General features: G+C 44.2%; 2 protein-coding genes across 4 annotated transcripts in view; one reads left to right on the top strand and one right to left on the bottom strand.

Annotated features, from left to right (window-relative positions):
• Window positions 1–12,458, top strand: part of LOC132770875 (prominin-1-A-like) — a 53,919-nt gene extending 41,461 nt beyond the window's left edge. For all 3 annotated transcript variants that reach the window (XM_060768245.2, XM_067465866.1, XM_067465865.1), the window contains 12 exons: window positions 702–787; window positions 1,747–1,831; window positions 2,201–2,350; window positions 3,799–3,870; window positions 4,504–4,602; window positions 6,253–6,306; window positions 7,119–7,199; window positions 7,782–7,850; window positions 8,363–8,452; window positions 8,919–9,031; window positions 10,216–10,233; window positions 10,764–12,458. In XM_060768245.2, the coding sequence (XP_060624228.2) occupies window positions 702–787; window positions 1,747–1,831; window positions 2,201–2,350; window positions 3,799–3,870; window positions 4,504–4,602; window positions 6,253–6,306; window positions 7,119–7,199; window positions 7,782–7,850; window positions 8,363–8,452; window positions 8,919–9,031; window positions 10,216–10,233; window positions 10,764–10,812 (966 nt within the window). In that variant the 3' untranslated portion in view covers window positions 10,813–12,458. The remainder of the gene's footprint in view (window positions 1–701; window positions 788–1,746; window positions 1,832–2,200; window positions 2,351–3,798; window positions 3,871–4,503; window positions 4,603–6,252; window positions 6,307–7,118; window positions 7,200–7,781; window positions 7,851–8,362; window positions 8,453–8,918; window positions 9,032–10,215; window positions 10,234–10,763) is intronic.
• Window positions 12,459–12,931: 473 nt separating this feature from the next.
• On the bottom strand, window positions 12,932–21,768 carry HPS6 (HPS6 biogenesis of lysosomal organelles complex 2 subunit 3). The gene has a single exon (XM_060768244.2). It carries the CDS (start codon window positions 20,643–20,645, stop codon window positions 18,216–18,218), a length of 2,430 nt encoding a protein of 809 aa, XP_060624227.2. The 5' UTR covers window positions 20,646–21,768; the 3' UTR covers window positions 12,932–18,215.
• Window positions 21,769–22,090: the final 322 nt, after the last annotated feature.

Below are 22,090 nucleotides of genomic sequence, written 5' to 3'. Positions count from 1 at the left end.
ACTTCTTTTTCCACCTATTGTCAATTGCATCACTTTGGTGCTAAAATGGGCAACTGGATATTCCCCTTGCATGTTCCTCTAGAGTTGGAGGAATACTAAAGACTTTGTCCTTTTCCACACAGCTGAATAAAATCCCTCATTTTCTGCTTTGAACTGGAATATATGGCACTGTGGACTTAAATAACCCAGGTCAAAGCAGATATTGTAGAATTTTCTGTCTTGATATTCTGGGATATAGGGCTGTGTGGAAGGGTTCTTTGACTGTGATAGTGCTGAATACTGTAACTATTCCACTCTCTATAGCTGCTATAGATGCATTGATGTATGACTGTAGAGGTAAAATGGCTGCAGGTGGTGCAGTATCAATGATGTGTGAAGGCAAGATAACACTTTGTCCTTTTCCACACAGCTGAATGAAAACCCCCATTTTCTGCTTTGAACTGCAATATATGGCAGTGTGGACTCAGATAATCCAGTTCAAAGAAGTTATTGTGGGATGTTCTGCCTTGATATTCTGAGATATAGGACTGTGTAGAAGGGACCTGAGTTTTGGTAATGGCTTTATGTGCTACCTGCCAGCTGCAGTTTTGCACCTTTCCAGAAAACACTTATGCTGGCATAGCAAACTATTATAAGTTACTATTAGATTCCCTATGTAGATAAAGAAGGAATCTCACCAACAGCTATTTATTTTTTTTCAGTTCCTTGAAACACCAGGCTTGTTCCCTGACTTCAATGTGTCAAATCTCATGGACAATTCGGATGTGACCCTCTCCAGCCTATACAAGTGAGTGCCGTGTTGGCTGGCTGGTTTCCTCCTTGATACTTGCTGTTACTTTGGCCCTGTACTTCCCTCAAGGGTAAGAGACACATGAGCTAAAAGCTTGGGAGCTTAATCTCAAATAAACTGAGAAAGATATACATTGTGTATAGAAACAAGCAGAAATAACAGGAGGAGGGAGCAAACTTGTTTTCTGCTGCCCTGAAGACTAGGAACAATGGCTTCAAACTACAAGAAAGGAGATTCCATCTGAATATGAGGAAGAACTTCCTGACTGTGAGAGCTGTTAAGCAGTGGAACTCTCTGCCTCGGAGTGTGGTGGAGGCTCCTTCTTTGGAAGCTTTTAAAAAGAGGCTAGATGGCCATTTGTTGGGGTGCTTTGAATTCAATTTTCCTGCTTCTTGGCAAGGGGTTGGACTGGATGGCCCATGAGGTCTCTTCCAACTCTATGATTCTATTATTCTCTCTGTGTGTGTGTGTGTGTGTGTGTGTGTGTGTGTCAGTAGCGACTTGAGAAACTGCAAGTTGCTTCTGGTGTGAGAGAATTGGCTGTCTGCAAGGACATTACCCAGGGGATGCCCAGTTGTTTTACCATCTTGTGGGAGGCTTCTCTCATGACCCCATATGGGAAGCTGGATCTGACAGATGGGAGCTCACCCTGCTCCCCACTCATCCTCTGTGACCAATATGCAGTGTAAAGTACTTTAGCCAGTCATTCCAAAGACTCAATGAAAGCAAATATCTGTGACTCACAGTATCTCCACTTCTTCAGGACCTTAATTGCAAGTATGTTAATGATTTCTGTTATCATTTCATCAAACTGTTGAGCGGACTATATCAACAGCATGTGAGGAAACTTATATCTATTAATCTCAAGGGAAAGCAAGACTCATACCAGATATCATCTTTAGATGTTGATGCTGTTTCTTAACCAATGTTTCTTACCTAACTTTTTCTTGTTACAGGAGCTGCCAAAACAATGACCCTTTGTGGAGCACTCTTCACCTGAATAAAACAATATCTCTGGATGAGATGTTCAACATTAGCAAGGTCAGTGTCTAGGTTACCACAAGAGAGCCTGAATAACTAGCTGGTGTCCTCAAATGAGAGGGTATGTCCTATATGAGATACAGGTATATCGGGACAGATAAGAGTTCTGGGCTCCTCCTATGTATTGCTTGAATCCTCATATAGGAGATACCTTCACATCTCCTAGAGCAGTGGTTCTCAACCTGTGGGTCCCCAGGTCTTTCGGCCTACAACTCCCAGAAATCCCAGCCAGTTTACCAGCTGTTAAGATTTCTGGGAGTTGAAAGCCAAAACATATGGGGACCCATAGGTTGAGAACCTAGAAAAACCTGCATTGGAAGTCTTTGAACCTGCTCACCTTATGTTCTTTTCTTCCTGCTACTCTGGTAGTACACAGATGAAATTGATTCTACTTTGAACAAAATAAATGTCAGTGTGGACTCTACTAACTTCTTGAATGATGAGCAGAAGCGTCTCATGCAGGATTTGAGCAAAAAGGATGGGCCGCTGAAGATGAACTTTTCCGATGCTTTGGAACAAGTGAGATGGAATTAAGGGATATTGTTGTTAAAGGGCGATTGTTTTTATAAATCAAGAACTTCACTGAGTCTGGATGTTGCTAGGGTATTTGTAAAATATGCCCTGTCTAAAACAGAATTGTGGCATAAACGTCTGAAAAAATGGGTATACCTTCCAAAATGGCTTGGATTATGACTTACTTCATAGTAATATAATGGTCACTATCTCATGTGCCTTTTTTTTCATGTCAGGAGTGACTTGAGAAACTGCAAGTCACTTCTGGTGTGAGTGATTTGGCCATCTGCAAGCACGTTGCCCGGGGATGCCTGGATGTGTTACCATCCTGTGGGAAAATTTCTCTCATGGGAAGCTGGAACTGAGAGATGGGAGCTCACACTCCTCCCCAGATTCGAAATGCTGACTTTTCGGTCAGCAATCCTGCCAGCACAAGAATTTAACCCCTTGTGCAACTGGGAGCTCCCCTATAACATTAGTACAGAGTTCATTCACACAGAAAATTGTATTCATTCATGCATGACATGAATTGGTGTTCCCCCGGTAACTGCAGCCAGGAATCTGCCATCTAGGTGAGATTAGCTGACAGTGGAAGGCTTGCTAGGTTAACCTTGTTTTGGGAGTATATTGGTGGTTGGTTACCTGGTCCTTTAGGGAGAAAAATGTTTACTTTATATTAATTTATATTTATAAAGTCTACAAAAACTCTTGCCTGGCCCCCACAGTTGCAACAAAAATAAGAACACAGTTGCACAACAATGCCTGAGGGGAGTACCTGAGTTGTACAACTTTTGATTTGTTGGGGTGTGTGAGTTTTATATGTACAAATAGTTTATGTTACAGTAACATGTATGTCATCTTACTGATATAGTTGCCATTCAGAGCAGTTCAACAATCCTATTGAGTCGCCTGCAGGCCGAGAAAGACAGTATACAAATACAATAAATAAATAAACAAACCATCAATTTGATAAATACATGGCATTCTGTGTAAGCAACTGCAGTGAAAGTTTCAATTAGGCAGCCAGTCATGGGCAGAATAGTACAAGAAACCTATGTATCTAGTAAAACCCCAAGTAAATGGGACTGGTTTTGCTTAATGCTTAAAGAGTAAAAACAAATAGGACAAGTCAGTGACTTTTGAGAGGGAGTTCCAAAGTCAGAACACATTCAGTAGCCAAGGGCCCTTTTATTATTACTTGTCTAAGCTTTGCCTGTGAGGGCATAAAAATATGGGTTTCTGCTTCCTATCACATCACTTAATAGAAAGAATAACTAAGCTGGAAGAAGGAAGAATATTGTACACATAGTTTTGTAGAGAAATGAATGAACTGAGCTTGGAAAAACATTGTTGGGAAGATTACAATACATTGTACTTCTGCTTCAGACGTGACCCATTTTCATGTCTTTTGTTTTATCCAAGGAGTTGATCTTTGTGTTTTTTCTCTTGTGCAGCTCAACCAAAGCATGATAAGTCAAGATCTGTCTGCATTGGCTACTAAATTAGACAATCTGGCAACACAGTTGGTGAGTAGTCCCTGGATTCATTCTCCTTCAGTTCTCCTTCCCCACAGCTCCACTTCTAGGAGAGAGTCTTAGAAGAAGAGAAATCTTACAACTGAGTGTAAGATCAGAAGGATTTGGAATTTTGCCTGCACTTCTTATGGCAGCTAATGATGAGAAAGAATTTCATGCTGACTTGCTTCTTGGAAATTCACTCAACAAACAGGAAGGTATTACTCTTCAGTAAGATGAAGATAGAGAGGCCAATCTTTAAACGGAAGATAACTGCTTGGGAAGAGTGGAATTGTGTTGGGTATATGTTTGTGTGAGGAGAGATTGAATACAAGTTGAAAGGGGAAAATGTGCCAAGAGGAAGGCGCATCAAGCAAACCTATGTTGTGACCATCTTCCATTTGGAAACGTATATAATCACTGCAAAAGGTCTTGCAGATCCCAGAATAGGTATCTACAGTCACTTACGGACCCACCACCAAGAATCTACCCTAGGAAGACATTCATACCCAGCCACAAATGATTGCCTATAGCACAGAAGTTCACTGAATGTAGGGTTTTGTATGTGTCTGTGTGACGGAGTGTGAGCAAAAGACAATTCAGCAATATATTTTGACAGTAGTTGCTTTATCCAATCTTCTCCAGGGAAGTAGAAGTCCAAACATCAGTGCACAGCTGCAAAATCATGCTGCTGAGGTGAGAAAGATCCAGACTTCGGTGAATGACAATTTTATTCCTGAGATCGTGAGTACTGCTTTTTTCTGTCATCTTCATTTCAGTTGAACAGTCCTGATGATGTCTTGAATGATGGTTTCTGAGTGGGTTCGAGTCTGGTCCCTGCATATGTGTGGAACTTGTGTAGTGCAGCCTATGATAGAATGGATATATCTGAGAAGGAATTGTGGTAGTGCAAGGGAGAGGTTCAAAGAGACTGAGAAGAAAAAAGGAGACTGTGTAGAAAGGTTTAGTGAAGTTCTAAGTGTCCTTGGGAGACCTGAATCCAGGAAAACCCGAAAGTGGGGCACCACCATAACCATTCAGCCCCTTGCCTTTTGCCAGTCAGCAACTGTTTAACAAGAGACTTGTTAACTATGGCCTACAGTGATCTCTGATCCTTGATTTGCAGTTAGACAGGTTTTAAGAAATAACTCAACATTTGAAGATCATGTAATTCCTAGATTCCATTTCCTCCATTTGATTCAGAAGATGTTTACTTCTTGAGAGGAGAGCAATGACCAATCTCGATAAAATAGTTAAGAGTACAGACATCACACTGGCAATGAAGGTCCACACAGTTAAAGCAATGGTATTCCCCGTAATAACTTAAGGATGCGAGAGCTGGACCATAAGGAAGGCTTAGCGAAGGAAAATAGGTGGTTTTGAACTGTGGTATTGGAGGAAAATTCTGAGAGTGCCTTGGACCACAAGAAGATCAAACCAGTCCATACTCCAGGAAATAATGCCCAACTGCTCACTGGAGGGAAAGATATTAGAGTCAGAGATGAAGTTATTTGGCTACATAATGAGAAGACAGGAAAGCTTTGAGAAGATAATGATGCTGGGGGAAAAGGAGGGGGGGCAACTAAGGGCAAGATTGATGGATGTTATTCTTGAAGTGACTGCCTTGACCTTGAAGGATCTGAGGGTGGTGATGGCTGACAGGGAGCTCTGGCATGAGCTGGTCCATGAGGTCACGAAGAGTCGGAAGCGACTGAACAAATAAACAACAACAAAAGATTTATTTTCAGAAATTTTGTTTTACTTGCTTCCTCATTTCTCCCACATTCCTACATTCTAGTTCTTGATTATATATCCCAATAAGCTGCTCAGTTTCCCCCTAGGTAAAGGTAAAGGTTTTCCCCTGACATTAAATCCATTCGCGTCCGACTCTTGGGGTTGGTGCTCATCTCCATTTCTAAGCCAAAGAGCTGGCTCCGTAGACACCTCCAAGGTCATGTGGCTAGCATGACTGCATGGAGCGCCGTTACCTTCCCACCACTGTGGTACCTATTGATCTACTCACATTTGCATGTTTATGAACTGCTATGTTGGCAGAAGCTAGGGTTAACAGCGGGAGCTCATGCTGTTCTCTGGATTCGAACCTGCGACCTTTCGGTTAGAAAGTTCGGCAGCTCAACACTTTAACCCAGTTTCCCCCTACTTCCTCCATTACAGGGAACAAGATCATGCTGGGTTTGAGGCTCTGCTGCCTTCTCCCAGTCCAATATTTAATGAATCCAGGTGCCAAGGTTTCCACCATATCACAGAACACCTGACAGACAAAACGGGATTAGATGTGTATTACAGATGGTATCCCTCTGCCCCACCTTTCCTCAACTCATCTCCTTGACTTCTTTGAGAAGGACTTCCTTAACTATTTTTCTTTGCCCACAGCAAATCTTGAATAGCAGTATCCGCAGCTTGGAGAAGTCTGTGTCTCAGATTCCGGTAAGCAGTCAGGACTGGATGGGGGAGAAACCTGTGAACCAAACAGCTTCCTGAAAGGAAACCCCACTAGATATTAGAGGGGTGGAGAAATACCAAACAGTGGACAAAGTACCCAGGTTTTAGGACCAAGTCATGTTAATCATGGCCAGTTGGCAGAGATTTCTCATGAGCCCAAGATGGGTGAAGTACCATAGTTCTTAAATAGACCTAGGGAGATTGACAGAGTTATATTCATATGTATGAAAAAAAGGTTAGAAAAGCAAATCGGCCACTATTGTGTGGCCACCAAAAGAGTAAATGAGGGGAGTTTCTCGCAAGTTCACATCGAGGTGAGTTTGCCCAGAAGATAAGTGTATGGCACTAACAGGGCAAATGTGGAGTCTATACAGATCTGGGAAATTATATATTATAAATATAAATACCCCCCTCCCCAAGGTATAGACAGGTTCTTAATCAGAACCTCACAGCTGTGCGATGAGGTATTAAAATCTAACGTTATGGCACAAATATGCATGCATGTTTATTAAAATATTTTATATACAATATTTATTTATATTATTTCATATATTTATATTTACATATGTTTACATTCTAGCCTTTGAAGCTCCCTCATGTTTAGTGTTCCAGTAGCGTACTGAGTGAGCTTTATCTTAATGTATCAGTGTGGTTCCAGTATTCTCATATGTGGTGTAAAAAATATAAAGGGTTCTTCAGAGGGAGCTCGCTAATTTTGCTTTGAAATTGATGGTTGTGGAGGACAGACTCTGATATTGGTTGTGCCCGTTGAAATTCACAATACTGCATCTTGCCAGGGCTTGGTGAATTCTACATTGTCAGAAGTAGAAGCAGCTCAAGAATTTATGAAACAGAAGACAGGAGAAATCATCAAGAATGTAAGTTCTGATCATTAACCCTGTTATTGTTATGGAGGTGGATGTACACTGTGGCCATCCTGAGTGTGGATTTATCCCTTTCTGCATAATGGCATGTTAAGACTCATTTTCAACACCCTGCATGGTTCCTGAGCTGACATTGTGGGCATGCAGCAAGGTCTTTGATAATAATGGTTACTAATTAGGTTAGCTATACATCATCTCCCATATCAGAGGCAGTATGCCACTATATATCAGATGTTAGGGTAGATGGAGGGTACAGTTAAGAACCTCACAGGCAACTGTTTGGCCACTGTGTGAATGGAATTTAGGATTTTGGTCTGATCCAGTGTAGTTCTTATGATGTTGGTGGTGGTATATCAAAAGCACTGTGAAGATGGGTCATATGGCCAATCTTAAATGGAACAACTTTGCTTTTCCCCTCAAATCTGCTGGTTTTACTATAGCCTCATATCCATTCCCTTTCCTGAAAGCATACATGAAGTTTATGTAGGGAATGCAATTCCATCACTGAAGGCTCTTGGGGATTTGGAAAGGGTTGTTTGATTCTTTAACCTCCTCTCCTTCTCTGCTTACATTTAGGCAACCTTGAATTTTGTGAATTCTGTACTGGGTTTCTTTCAGTCATACATGGACTGGGCCAAGAACAATGTAAGTCTTGCAAATTGCAGTTTCTAAACAGCGGACTTAATCCTCAGTGAATACAAATGGGATACTGGCTGTCCTCATTCACATACTGATCCAATCATATTTCAGTACAAAGAGAAACCAAGCTTCATGCTCACCTCCTGTGCTAAAAGCTACCTAACCATATTATCTTTATAGGTATTACTAATCTAATTTAACAGAGCCTCTCACATCTTGATAGATATTGCTTTAACTTTGTGAACCCCAAACTTACTGAAAACCTTTCCACAATGGGAAAAGAGGCTCAGTTCAGTACATGTTCAATACAAGTGACCAATTCATCCAAAGCCAGCAATAATGCAGCTATAAGTGCAGCCCATAGCAACAAGGTGGCATGTCTGTCTAGATATAGAATTTGTTATTGGTACTAGCATCAATAAACCGATGGTTGACTGAGCTAAGTATATATGGGCAAAGATAAAAACAAAAGTTCTCCTTTGATAGCCATGACGTTTCTCTTTCTTCTTTGCTGGCAGATAGAAGATGAAGTAGGTCGCTGTGGCCCTGCAGCCTGGGCAATCAATAGTATAGATACTATTTTCTGTGGCTACATTGTTGACTCGTTGGTAAGTATGTGAACAGGAGGACTGATCAGAGTGCCCCATTCTTTGCATTTGAGATCTGGGGTAGATAGGCGTCTTATATCAGCACAGAGAAGGGATAACACAGTGGCAATGAAAAGGATATAGGGATGGCTGCTAGATCTCAGAGTGTGAGAGAAAACAATAGGAGGAAAATCCATGGAAACTGTAGCTGTCTTGCTATAGCTTTTTGGAGGGGAAGCTGGAGAGCCATATCCCTTAAAGGGGCCCAGGGTAGGGAGTCTTGGGTGTTTTGGAAGGGAATCTGTAGAGCAAAAATTGAAGCATGTAGTGGAAAGGGTTATGGTTAGGGTAACACCTGAGAGTAGGTAACACGTGATTTCCCCCCATAATAATGCTTCTTTCTGGGGCATGTCTAACTACAACCAATGAGGCTGGAAGTATCACTGAAGCTATTGAAAGGCAACAAATTTCTCTTTTCTGTTTCCAGAATGCCTTCTGGTTCAGTCTTGGTTGGTGCACTGTATTTCTCCTGCCAAGCATCATCTTGGCTGTGAAGCTTGCCAAGTTTTACCGCAGGATGAGCATGGATGACATCTATGTGTAAGGATGGCTTGTAACTGCTACCAGTTATATTATATATTACCATGGTTGAAATGCATTTCCTCTTTTCATCTGTAGTTTATATACCTCTATATGAACATAGGAATAAGCTCTTTTTGATGGTTCCATTTCCTAGTAGCATGACTCCACTTGCAGGACTGTTCCCATAGCATATCAGAAAAATCAAAATGTTTGTTTGAAAAAATGATAATAATACGTTGGGTACTATGGAATCTCTTGTGGGTAGTCTCTGAAATTCTTACAGCTAATGTAGGGATGTAGTTTTCAATCTTACCAGATGCTAGTTATCGTGCTCCAGTGCAACGAAATCCACTCTGCTTTCATTTCAATTCATGTAATTTTGATTCCTACTGAGAAGTCAAAGCAAGCCATGACATTAGGTATGCAATACTGCCCTGCCAATCTGAAGAAACATGTAATTTTCTGACAACAGAGGATTTTTGATATTAAAATAGCATTGTGATGGCCTAGCTTAGCCTAACCTAAAAACTAATCTTCCTTTCAACCACTTTGCTTTTGTGATGACAGTAATGTACTCACCATATAATGGGCTGGAGCCCCTGGTGGTACAATGGGTTAAACCCTTGTGCTGGCAGGACTGCAGACTGAAAGGTCGGCAGTTTGAATCCAGAGAGCAGGGTGAGCTCCTGTCTGTCAGCTCCAGCTTCTCATGCGGGGACATGAGTAAAGCTTTCCACAGGATGGTAAAACATCTGGGCATCCACTGGGCAACAGCCTTGCAGACAACCAATTCTCTCACACCAGAAGCGACTTGCAGTTTCTCAAGTTGCTCCTGACACACATACACACACAAACCCTCCATATAATGGAAAGACAGGGATAGGATGGTTCTCCAGATATTTTTGAACTATAGCACTAACTATTATAGCCAAAGCTGAGGTGGAAGTTGCACTCCAACATCTGATGGGCCACATGTTCCCTACCCCCGATATAAAAAGACTGTATTAACCAGTATTCAGGTGTTGGGGTCACTCATCTGCAACAAAGCAAGTGCAAAAAAATGAAGGATTACAATGTACTGTTGAAAGATTAAATTTTTTTGTTTTGCTATGATAAATAATTTGACTGTGAAAATATAATCTTTTTAGTTTCTTTGTCCTTCTTTGTGAAACCTTTCTCATACCTTCTCTTTCTTCTTCTAGGGATGAAGCTATGGAACTGTAAGTATTTTTCCACGTCATCTGTCCAACATTGCTGTGTAGCACTGAAGTTCAAGCAGAACTTAGACTATGCAAATGGCTATATCACTGGGCATAAATTAAACAAGAGCCATTGCTGCGGACTGGACCTGAAGAAGCATCAAAGCCATTTCAGGACTGGAGAGTCCCAGTCTTGGTAGCTGTATCTTGAATACATTCAAGGCTCAGTCCGTGTTATTCTTTGTGCTAAGCTGAACTGACTGTTGCTTGCTGGCTGTCACTGTAGAGAGCAGGGCCAGGGATGGTGTTAGGAGTGTGGCTATGTGGTTAGCAGTGTACACTGAACCATGAAATCCTCTGTTGGCATGAACGGAAAGGGAAGATCTCAGCTGCAGGAAATAAAGGAGGACTGGGAAGGAATTCCCTGGTATTTCCAGTGACATTTTTGCTAACTATCATTCGTTTTTCCCCCTATCTCTCAACATCCCTGCAACCATTCAGGAAATTGTTTCTGATTCTCTCCCCTGCCTCCCCTTTCTCCTGCTCTGCAGATCAAGGCAAAGGATGTTCAAAATGCCTCGGGCAGAACTAAAGAAGTAGCACCTCCTTTTCTACTTATCCATGCGTGAAAAGCACTGAGTATGACTGTACGAATGTCTACAGGATCCCCAGGCTTCCCTCGCATTTCTCTCCCAAGAGCAGCAAATTCTCCCTGGCTCAGATTGAAATGGTGGCAGGAGCCTCCTTTCTTTCCAAGAGACAGACAGGGAGAACTGCATTGACTTTCAAGTCCTGTCACAGAAAGGTGTGGACTTATTTCCAGTTGTACTAAAACACGCCTCTTGTCTTAATGTAGAGACAAACTTTGCAGTCTCTGCATTATGTCCTTTCTGAGAAACCATAATCTTTTGTGACTGTGGCTTGTTGTGGGATTCCTCTTTGCACACTGTAGCCTTTACCTGTTCCTAGACTCAGGATAATTATGTACTTCTACAGTCCCAGGTTGGCTGGCTGATTCTGGTTGCATACTGACCATGAGTGTTGGTTACAGCACGTTTTGGTACAATCACTGTATTGAGGAGAATTGATATTATTTTCTTTCTTTTTCCCTTTTACACATAAAGGAGTGTTGGGTTGAGAAGTGCCTAAGGAATCATAATGAATATAGGATTTAATTCAGTAGTGTCAGACTGAATGACACTGTCAGTTATGGGCATTACAGGATTTGTCATACCAGGCAACCTATCAGTTGTCCCTCAAAAGCAGGAAATACATACTTCAGTCTTAAGTGGCCTTAGACTCTAGTGGTCCATCACTAGGCCAAGTAGCAAGAATACACACTCTTCATGCCTTACAAGATGCAATTAGTTTGTTACATGAAATTGTTCAAAAATATACATAGTGCCTTACAATAGTCAATCACGGTTTTGCAAGAATTCCAGAAGACAGCATATATTAGGCTGCCAGCCTTCTATCTGTTTCTGTTACAGAAATAACTGGAAAGAGAAGCGTGTATGAGCCAGAGCTTAAAACTACTGTCCAGTTCTACTAGTCTGTGCCCAGAAAGCATATGTTGCCTTAAGCTATTTCTCATTTTGTGCCTCTTCTCACCCAGTATTCCAGAGCCATGTGCGCTTCTCTGTCCTAACTCTTTATTCTCAGAGTTTGGCTTTGTTTTGTTTTTTTCTAAATAATAAAAACAATAATGTTGAATTTCTGTAAATGTTTTGTGCCAAAAATGTACTCCTCTTCATGGATGTCAGTGAAAACGAATGGAAATTTAAAAGAAATTAGTCATGGAAATCAAGAGGGTACGTTGTTTAATAATGCAAAACAGAAGAGGCTCCAATGAGATGGGCATGACAGTAGCCCAGAAAAGGGCCAGCATGAGATTTCCATTAGTTCTAGATGAATAGTAGAAAAGATTACATCTCCAACGAGTTACAAGCTTTCGTCAGAAGCTGGAAAGAATCAGAAAGAATAAGTGCCAAGTTCTGAAGTGTTTACATCTCCCCTCTGTGTTGCAGTGCCTTTTGTAATAACTAATAAATGGAACACCATCATAAGAAATGATGATATAAGCATAGTTTCAGAATTATTTTTATATAAAATGGAGATTAGGAGATAATATGATTTTTTTAAAATTGACTTTGCTATTACAGTGATGTAATGTATTTTCATGGGTGACAAGAATGCTCTTATATGTCCTTTTCTTATTTCTAATAAACTTCAAATCCGATTTCTAACACTGTAGATAAAGCTCTTTCTCTCCACTTTGTTTCCATTCATGAAGAATTGTGTGACTGTGTACATTAATCTTCCTGCATTTAGGCTTTATTTTCACCTCAAGAGGTGAGACCAGATTGATTTCCCTTTCAAGCAAGCCTCCTTCACATTATTTTAAACATTTCTGCAATCACAATGATGATACAAGTAGGCAATTTGCACCATTATAATTCCTTCTTCTCCGTAATTACTATACTCAATAGTAAGAAGAATGTGATTATGGGAATGCCTCAAGGCATATATTGAATAGAATGAAATTACTGGTGTGGAAAAGTAAGCTTTCTTCCCCAAAGTTCATGGTGTACTTCAAGATGTATTCAAACATTCACAGTCCTCTAAACATTAATGCATACCAGGTGTCTTTTTGGTCACATTATTTTATGCATGTTTAGCACCTTTCCATTTACCACAGTTTTGTAACCACTGGGCCCAGTCCTGTTCAACATCTTTATTAATAACTTAGATGAAGAGTTAGAAGACATGATCATCAAGTTTGCAGATGGCACCAAATTGGGAGAGATAGCCAATACTCCAGAAGACAAGAGCAGAATTCAAGACAATCTTAGGAGATTAGAGCAATGGGCCAAAACCAACAAAATGAAGTTCAACAGAGACAAATTCAAGATACTCCACTGAGACAGAAAAAAATGAAATACAAAGCTATAGAATGGGGGACGATGCCTGGCTTGACAGCAGTACGTGAGAAAAAGATCCTGGAGTCCTCATGGACAAGTTAAACATGAGCCAACGATATGATGTGGTGGCTAAAAATGCCAATGGGATTTAGGCCTGCATAAATAGTATAGTTTCTAGATAAGTGGTTCTCAATCTGTGGGTCCCCAGATGTTTTGGTGTTCAACTCCCAGAAATCCTAACAGTTGGTAAACTAGCTGGGATTTCTGGGAGTTGTAGGCCAAAACACCTGGGGACCCACAGTTTGAGAACCACTGGCCTAGATGCAGGGAAGTCATGCTACCCCTCTAGTCTACCTTGATCAGACCACACCTGGAATACTGCAATTGAAAGGAGATGTTGACGAGCTGGAATGTGTCCAGAGAAGGGCGACTAAAATGATCAAGGGTCTGGAGAACAGGCCCTATGAGGAGCGACATGCTGGGCATGTTTAGCTTGCAGAAGAGAAGGTTGAGAGGAGACATGACAGCCATGTATAAATATGTGAGGGGAAGTTATAGGGAGGAGGCTTGTTTTCTGCTGCCCTGGAGACTAGGATGGGGAACAATAGCTTCAGGAAAGGAGATTCTACCTGAACATGAGGATGAACTTCCTAACTGTGAGAGCTGTTCAGCTGTGGAACTCTCTGCTCCGGAGTGTGGTGGAGGCTCCTTCATTAGAGGCTTTTAAACAGAGGCTGGATGGCCATCTGTCAGGGGTGCTTTGGATGTGATTTTGCTGCTTCTTGTCAGGGGGTTGGACTGGATGGCCCACGGGGTCTCTTCCAAATATGATTCTATGATTTACAGCACTGGCTCAACTTGTATTTCCAATCTTACCCATTATACATGTCCCCTTCACGTTTGATCTCATATCCTAATTTAAAAACCACCGTGGCTTAGCTTTCTTGCATCTTTCTTCCTCCACATGAGTATTGTGGTTCAGCTAATAAGGGTTCATCAGAACCTCTAGAGGGGCTGAACCTGGGGAAGACTACCTTGATTCATTATGAAGACACAAGGCCATATAATTTTGGTACTAGAGTGAGCAAAAATGAGCCGAAATGAAGTATCCAAAGGTGCAAGTGGGCTTAACCATCTGGAAATGTCTTACAATGTTATAGGGAAAGAAACATGGTAATTCTGAAGATATTTTGCAGCCAGCTCAAAAACGGTAGAAAAGTTTCAAGTGATTGTCAAAAGTTCATTGGAACTGAACATTACATTTGGATACGTTCTGGAGAATAATTCTTATGCAAGGTGAATAACAGATAACATAAGATTCATGCAGAATGGGGACATCACTCCAGATGACCCTTCACAATAAGTGTTTCACAAATTTCCAACTGTGGCTATCAGCATGTGGAGAGAATGAGTCCTGGAAACATCAGGACCAGGTGCTTTCAATTATATGGAAAGTAATGCTAGATTACTACCACCAGGATAATGGTAACTCACTACAGGAAGGTGGCATTTCATGCAGTTCCTGTGCAAGTGCATTATATAGTCTAACTCAGGCATGGGCAAACTTTGGCCCTCCAGGTGTTTTGGACACCTGGAGTGCTGCTTACAGAAAAAAAATCAATCTTGTTCTCTTGACTTATGAACTGAAGTTCTCACCCAAGTCCATCTACATCAGTAGTTCTTAACTCGTGGGCTACGGACTACCAGTGTGCCGTGAGGACAAAAATCTGGTCCGCGAGCCTACTTCCTCTTTATTTATTTAATTTCTGCTCCTTTCACGCCGCCTGCCACTCCTTCCCTGTCGCTGACCATGGCATATGTTCTTTAGGAGAAACTAGAGCTGATGTGGTCTATCCAATGCAATTTTCTGAATCAGCACCTCAAACCAAATCTGAAGTTGACCAAAAATCAATTCGTAATCCTTTTGGTACTAATGTTGGAGAGGGGTCCCTGTTCAAGATGGTCTCTGATCAAAAAAGGTTGGGAACCACTGCTCTACATTGCGAAACAAAACCCAATTACCTACTAATTAATAACTTTTGTTTCTCCCTTCTCCGTGTGCCCTGTAGTTTCCTCAAACCTCTCTCTGTTTCTTTCTCCTTGAGTGGGTGCTTTTAATTACCTCTTTATTAGAGGCAGCAGTGAAGGAACCGAAAAGGTATACAGGGATCCCATAGTGGCGTTCGCAGAAGAAGCTGAGCAGCTGCCAGCACGATTCTTGTGTTATGACTCAACAGACAAAGGTGCTTTGAGAACTAGCCAAACAGCTTGCACCATTGCAGTTTTCCTTCCCACAGCAATCTGTTTTCTTAGTGGAGGGACTTTTCTGGGTCAGGCTGCAATTTCTTGGTTGGGATTGTTCCCCATTAACAAGCCCAGCCTGAATCAACAGCTCAGAGATAAAGGACACACGTAGCTGGGTGAGCACAAGGCACATGCCAGGTGCTTCACAGGCACCGCTTTTTAATACTGCATTCATGAGACAGAAAGGGCTTCAGAACACCAGAAATGCATTAAAAACACAATAAGCAAGATTACCACTTAAAAGCCTCCTTTTTCTTTGCCAATTTCCTCAAGATGAGTGGGAGCAAAATATCCAGGGATATCTTACGGAGAGTTGCTTTTTCTCTTTTCCTCTTGCGCAGGAGACTCTTGTTACAAAGGTAACCTCAAAAAAATTCCAGCCCTCATGAAGACCAATATATACAGTAAAAGCCCCAATTACTTTTGCAAAGGGAGGAAGGAGAATAAATATCACTCACAATGATAGTACTGGTAAGTAACTATGCCCTCCCCACTGAACTTTTCTCTCTGCAGCATAAACATTTGTTCAATTCATAGCCTTCAACCTAAAGTAGTGGTTCCCAACCACTGGGCCTCCAGGTGTTTTGGACTTCAACTCTCAGAAATCCCAGCCACTTACCAGCTGTTAGGAAGTGTGGGAGCTGAAGTCCAAAACACCTGGAGGCCCAAAGGTTGGGAACCACTGACCTAAAGAAACTTGGAGGTGCTCAGGGAATGTTTAAGGGACTCTGAAACAGTAGGAAGTGTCCCTTAAACAGTAGGAAGTGTCCCTTAAATAGGTTTACTATGAAGTCTACAAGTATATTTTTTTTGTTGATGATTGTCCCAGAAGGCAACACACTTTAGTTGACGATTGTCCCAGAAGGCAACATACTTCCATTTACACTTCCATCCTATGGAATCCTGGGGTTTGTAGCTTGTTGCGGCACCAGAGTATTGGCAAAGAACAGTAAGCATCTCACAAAACTACAAATCCCATTGAAGCCATGACAATCAATGCAGTGCTAAAATGCTATAATTTTGCAACACAGATACAGCATAAGTGCGGAGTACTGCCATTTCTTCTTCCTCACTATGTAGTATTAATAGAATGGAGAGAAGTCCCAAACCTATCAATGTCTACATGCAATAAGGGAAGAAATAATACCAATTCAAAATGTTATTTACTCTGCAAAGGCGATATTTATCACCAAGGCTGGGTCTAGTCTGTACACAAGTTCTCCGTTTGGAATTCAGGCAGCTCAGTATTAGAGTAGGATCCTATCTGACCATGAATCCTGTATTAATGGGGTGGTGAGAGAATTAAGAAGTATACAGACAACAATTGTAGAGAAATATGATGCATCTCATCTTGGGCGTCAAGCCAAATTCACTCTTTGAGCAGAGAGAACAGAAATGCATAGTGGTTCTCAACCTGCGCGTCCCCAGGTGTTTTGGCCTAGAACTCCCAGAAATCTCAACCAGTTTACAAGCTGTAAACAATGGTTCTCAACCTGGGGTCCTCAGATGTTTTTGACCTTCAACTCCCAGAAACCCTTACAGCTGGTAAACTGGCTGGGATTTCTGGGAGTTGTAGGCCAAAACATCTGGGGACCCACAGGTTGAGAACCACTGGATAGAGATTGGATTTTATATTACTCTACCTGCTTTGGGCAATATTGGGGAACCTTCACACCAATTAATAATTTTAACTATTTTGTGAGGTTTAACATCATGCCTCTCCCTCCTTCCTCCAAATAGGCAAAACGAGTAAGACCATTGTGTTGAAATTCTTGCTGGGTATATCTACATATGCGACATGGTTTGTTCATAGTAGTTATTATTACGTGAAATGGGATAGGGAACAGCAAATTCAATTTTTCACAGTTTGTCATCTTTCTCTGTAACAGACAGATATATGGTAAGCCAATGGAGTGGCAAACAAAGAGCAAAGCAAGAGTTACACATCCCTGCAAATTCACAGGCAATGGACTACTTCAATTAATTCCCCCTCTATTGACAGCCACCTCCATTTTTTAAAGCAACAGATAAAGCCACTACAAGGGGTAAAGGTGTGTGTATAGATGGTGGTAGAAATAGCTGGGGTTTTCCCTGCTACAGGTAAACATTGCATACTTAACAACTTGTGGTGTAGTCAAGCAGTGGGTTTGTAGCCAAAGAAGAAAACATCCCAGGGAGTTTGAAAAACTTTAGTTTCAGGAGGAACTAAAGCCAGCCAGCGAGACCTGGCACCCACAAGTTGGCATGCTGCCAGGGGGAAAAAAAGGCCAATATTTAAGAGTAATACAGCAGAATGATGGGTGTTTCAGCATACAGTCAAGATAGTTAGAGCAAGGCAATTAATGACCCAGTGGATATTCAGCTCACATATAAATATGACTGAAGAATGCAGACTGACATTTGACCAAACCATAAAGATTAAAACTGACAACCCCATCCTACCAGCATTATTCATAAAAGGATGGGAATAGATTGGCATCAACAACTTCAGCTAGCCAGCCCCACTGGATGAGTAATGATATAATTTGTTTATGAAAGCCATGTGCTCCTGTTTAAGGCACCAAAACCAGAACTCGTTGACCCTTGCTTCAAGCTCTGCACTCTTCCAAATAAACCTACCACTCACTCTCTCTTTTTGGCAGGGACAGCTTCCTGATGCAGGATGTACAAGATCTTAGTGGGACACAAAAGCACTGAGTTCTATCTCTTGTTGGACCCAGGATGCCCTCTTGCCTGTCTTTAACTCTTATGTCTGACACCACTTTACACTATCTGCACTTATGTGTGGTTTTGAAAGGGAGTTTGCTCTTCCTGGGAAGCGGCTGCCTTTGGAGGAACGCGGTGCTGCCTGGGGGGAGTTGGTGGGGGGAAAGTGGGGCCCTGTAAAGCATCAGCATACATTTCAGTCCGGCCAGATGGGCTTGGTGTCAGTTTGTGCAACAGGGGCTTCAGCAGGCCGACTGTCAGCTGGGATGACCCCTCTGGAGGAAAGGGATCACATTCTGCTGGGCTTAAGTGCTGCTGGATAACACTCAGGATGTCAGAAGCACTCAGATCTGCAGGGCAGAGCTCCCACAACATGTCTGAGTAAGGGTCCAGGGCCCTGTGCTGGGAAAACTCCCCCAGGAGGATAATAAAAATCTCTTTGTTCAGCAAAGGGCTCAGCCTGGAGAACTTTTCCGCAGCCTCCATCACCCTCTGCCACCTCTGGTGCCGGATGAGTTGCCCAATGGCCTGCAGGATGGCTTTGGGCCTCTGGCTAGACAGCAAGAGCTCAATTTCCATGTCCCTGTCAGCTACCGAGCACTTGTGCCTCCGTGGCAACACAGCCAAGGCTCTCTTGTAGAGAGGCACAACACCCTCAGGGCCCTCTTTGCTGCTGTAAGTCCAAGTGGCCCCCAAACACTCTTGGGACAGCTCCACAAACCGAGGCAGCCATTTAGGCTTGAACTGGTGGAGTGCAAGGCAGACAAGTTCAAAAAGGGGGAGCACTCCATTGAGGCTCCCCTCCTGTTGCTTACTGAGGCTGGGAAGAGGTCCCCACAAAATTTTCTTCCATATATCCGGAGTAGCTCTGGCTACCAGAAGGCCATCTCCATTCTGCTGTAGTTGGAGATGATTCTGGATGGCTTTCCAGGATGCCTTTGGGAAAGAACTGAAGATGGCATTCAGGTACTCCAGGTTTTCCTTATTGGAGTCCAAGTGCAGAAGGCGGCTGAGCTCCTGCTCCACCAGGGCCTCCCCATAGCTCTCCACCTCACTTTCGGAGGCTCCAACCACACGGGCCTTGAGCAGTTCCAGGTTCTGATAGCTTTGCAGTTCCAATTGCATTGTGCTCAGCAGCTTGGCATAAGGCTCCGTGAGGACCTTGGGCTTCTTGTCCTTGGGAGTAAGACTATGACACAAGATGGCGGAAAGTGCAATAGGAGCCTGAAACATGTCACCCTTCTTGAGCTTCTCCACAGTGAGCTGGGAGTTGCTGAGGCTGCGTCGCTGATAGTATTTGCAGGCCTCTTCAAACACCATCTCAACCAGGTTGGGTTCAGGCTGGCTCTCCTTGGCAGCATCAGATAAGTCAAGGCTGTAAATGCCATTTGGAGCAAGGAGCTGCACCTCCTCCTCCTCTCCTGCATTAAAGTCCAAGAAAAGCACTTCTTCGGTGTTCAGGGTTTTCTTCTCTATCAGCTGCCTACTATCCAAGTCCACAAGGTGAAGCGCTCCTCTCAACAAACAAGCCAGGGTGCTTCCAGATGCTTTCAGTTGGACCTGCTGCCCTGGGGCCACAGCACTCTTCCCAAAGTCAAAGACAGGTCTCCACCTCCCATTGGGTTGCACCAGCTCCACCGTGCCTGCCTTGGTAACCAGGAGGAGCTCCCCACAGCTGGAGAGGGCACAGCCGTAAATGGTCAATACGTCCATGGAGGCCAAGAGGCCCACACAGCCCAACACCAGTTTCTTGAAGTCCACCTCACTGCCAGGATGAGAGGCTTTTGTGCAAATGCACCCTCTGGATGGAGTGGCAACAGAAATGGCAGCATTCTCCGGCTGCCAGATGATGATGAATTTGGCTATGTTTGTGAAGGTGTCTGGAGTGGGCACCAAGAAGACGCCGGAAGGTGAGGCCAGCACTTGGTAAAGAGGGCTATTGTGCAAGATGACCCTCAGCGGGCTCAGCTGGGCTCCCTGCTCCCCAATCTGGAGGCTCCGGGTGCAAATGCAGTATTGGAAGGCTCTCCTTTCTGGGGTCAACTGGGCACCCAAGGCAGGCCTCTCCTCACACCACACCAGCTGACCCCTCCAGCTGCAGATGGAGATGATGCGGGCCCGGCCTCCATGGCACAGCTCCAGGCTCTGAAGCACGTGCCACCCGGCGGAGGGCCCAAAGCGCCACAGCTCGGCCTTGCCCCGCTCCCAGACAACACCCAGCACCCAAGGGATGGCGGTGGAGGGGCTTTCCAGGAAAAACAGTCCCACCACAGGCGGCTGGGGTGGATGCCAGCTCCTCTCCAGGTCACCCCCTCCTTCGGCACCCAGGCGCTGGAAGGCCACGACCCGAGATTGGCACAGAAGAAGCAGGTGCCGTCCATCGGGGCTGCCAAGGATGCGGTTGGGAAACTGGTCCAGCAGAAGCTCCCTCAAGGCACGGCCACGGATGAAGTCGTCCCAGTCCAAGCTCTGCCGCAGCAGGAGTGTCCCGGCTTGGTTCATCTTGGTGGCCACATGGGGAAAGAAGAATGGGACGAGATCGAGAGAGAGAGAGACAGGTAGGACAAGCCAAGACTGTGCCAGTGTCTTCTAGGTGGAGCGGAGCCTCCCTCTGCCCTGGTCTACCTGTCCACTCTAAGCCTTCCCCACCATTGCTATGTTCTACCTAGAAAAAAGCTCCCCTCTGCCCTGGTCTACCCATCTATCCTTAAGGCTATACTACACTTGGAAAGAAACTTTGCTCGACCCTTTTACTTTCTCTCTAGGACTTCCCAACCATTACTATGCTGTCACTGGAAAGAAGCTTCCCTACCAATCCATTCCTAGGCCTTCCTGACCTTTGCTATGCTGAAGGTTCCCTCTGCCCTGCTCTACCTGTCCATTCTCAAGTCTTCCCCACCTTTGCGATGCTGCTACAACTGTAAGGAAGCTTCCCTCTGTCCTGGTCTACCACTCCATTCTTAAGGCTTCCCTAGTCTGCACTTGGAAAGAAGCCCTGGTCTACCACTTCAATCTAAGCCTTTGCCCCGGTCTACCACTTGGAGCTATGCCTTTTGCCCCGGTCTACCACTTTAGTCTAAGCCTTTGCCCCGGTCTACCACTTGGAGCAATGCCTTTTGCCCCGGTCTACCACTTCAGTCTAAGCCTTTGTCCCGGTCTACCACTTGGAGCTATGCCTTGTGCCCGGTCTACCACTTCAATCCAAGCCTTTGCCCCGGTCTACCACTTCGAGCTAAGCCTTCTCCACCATTGCAGCGCTACACACGGCGCTGCTGGGCGTCCTCTTCGCCTCCCAAGGCTCCTTCTGCCTCGTCCCGCCTTCCTCGCAGTTCCCCCAAGCCGTCCTTCGTGCCTCCGCTGTCAAACGGCCCCGCTTCCTCCCAGCCGTCTCTCGGTCCCACTTCCCTGTCGCCTCCTGCGGCCCAAAGAAGGAGAGAAGAGGCGGCGGCTCTTGCTGGAGGCCGAACGCGGCGCTTGTTGGTTGGAGCCGGGCGCAGAAGGCAGGCAGGCAGGCGGGAGGGCAGTAGCGCCCTTCTCTCGGCTTCTTCCTGCTTCGGCCCCAGAAGCAGCGGCGGCAGCAGCGCTTCCCTCCTCCTCCTCCTCCTCCGCTTCGCTGCAATCACGAGGTCTTCGGTTTCCGGACGGAGCCGCTCCCCTCCCCGCCCCACTTCGGCGCCAAACCCGAACGGCCTCGGGCTGCTTTTTTCACTTCCGCCCGGTGCTCTCTCTTTCGGGCCTGCCTGGCTGCCCACCCCACCTCCCGGCCTCACAAGGCTCAGGCTGGGTCCACCGTGGGTCTGCACGACTCTACTGGAGTTTACATGGCAGTGTAGAGCCAGTTTGAAAGGACCCAGCAGCCATATAATCCAGTTTCTAAATCCAGAGTGTCTGCTTTGAACTGGGTTATGTGAGTCTATCCTCCATATAAGAATCTGGATTCAGAAACT

This window comes from Anolis sagrei, chromosome 3 (assembly GCF_037176765.1).
Source record: "Anolis sagrei isolate rAnoSag1 chromosome 3, rAnoSag1.mat, whole genome shotgun sequence".
Classification (NCBI taxonomy): Eukaryota; Metazoa; Chordata; class Lepidosauria; order Squamata; family Dactyloidae; genus Anolis; species Anolis sagrei.
Note: the sequence above shows the minus strand (reverse complement) of the source record. Positions and strands in the feature narration are given on the sequence as shown.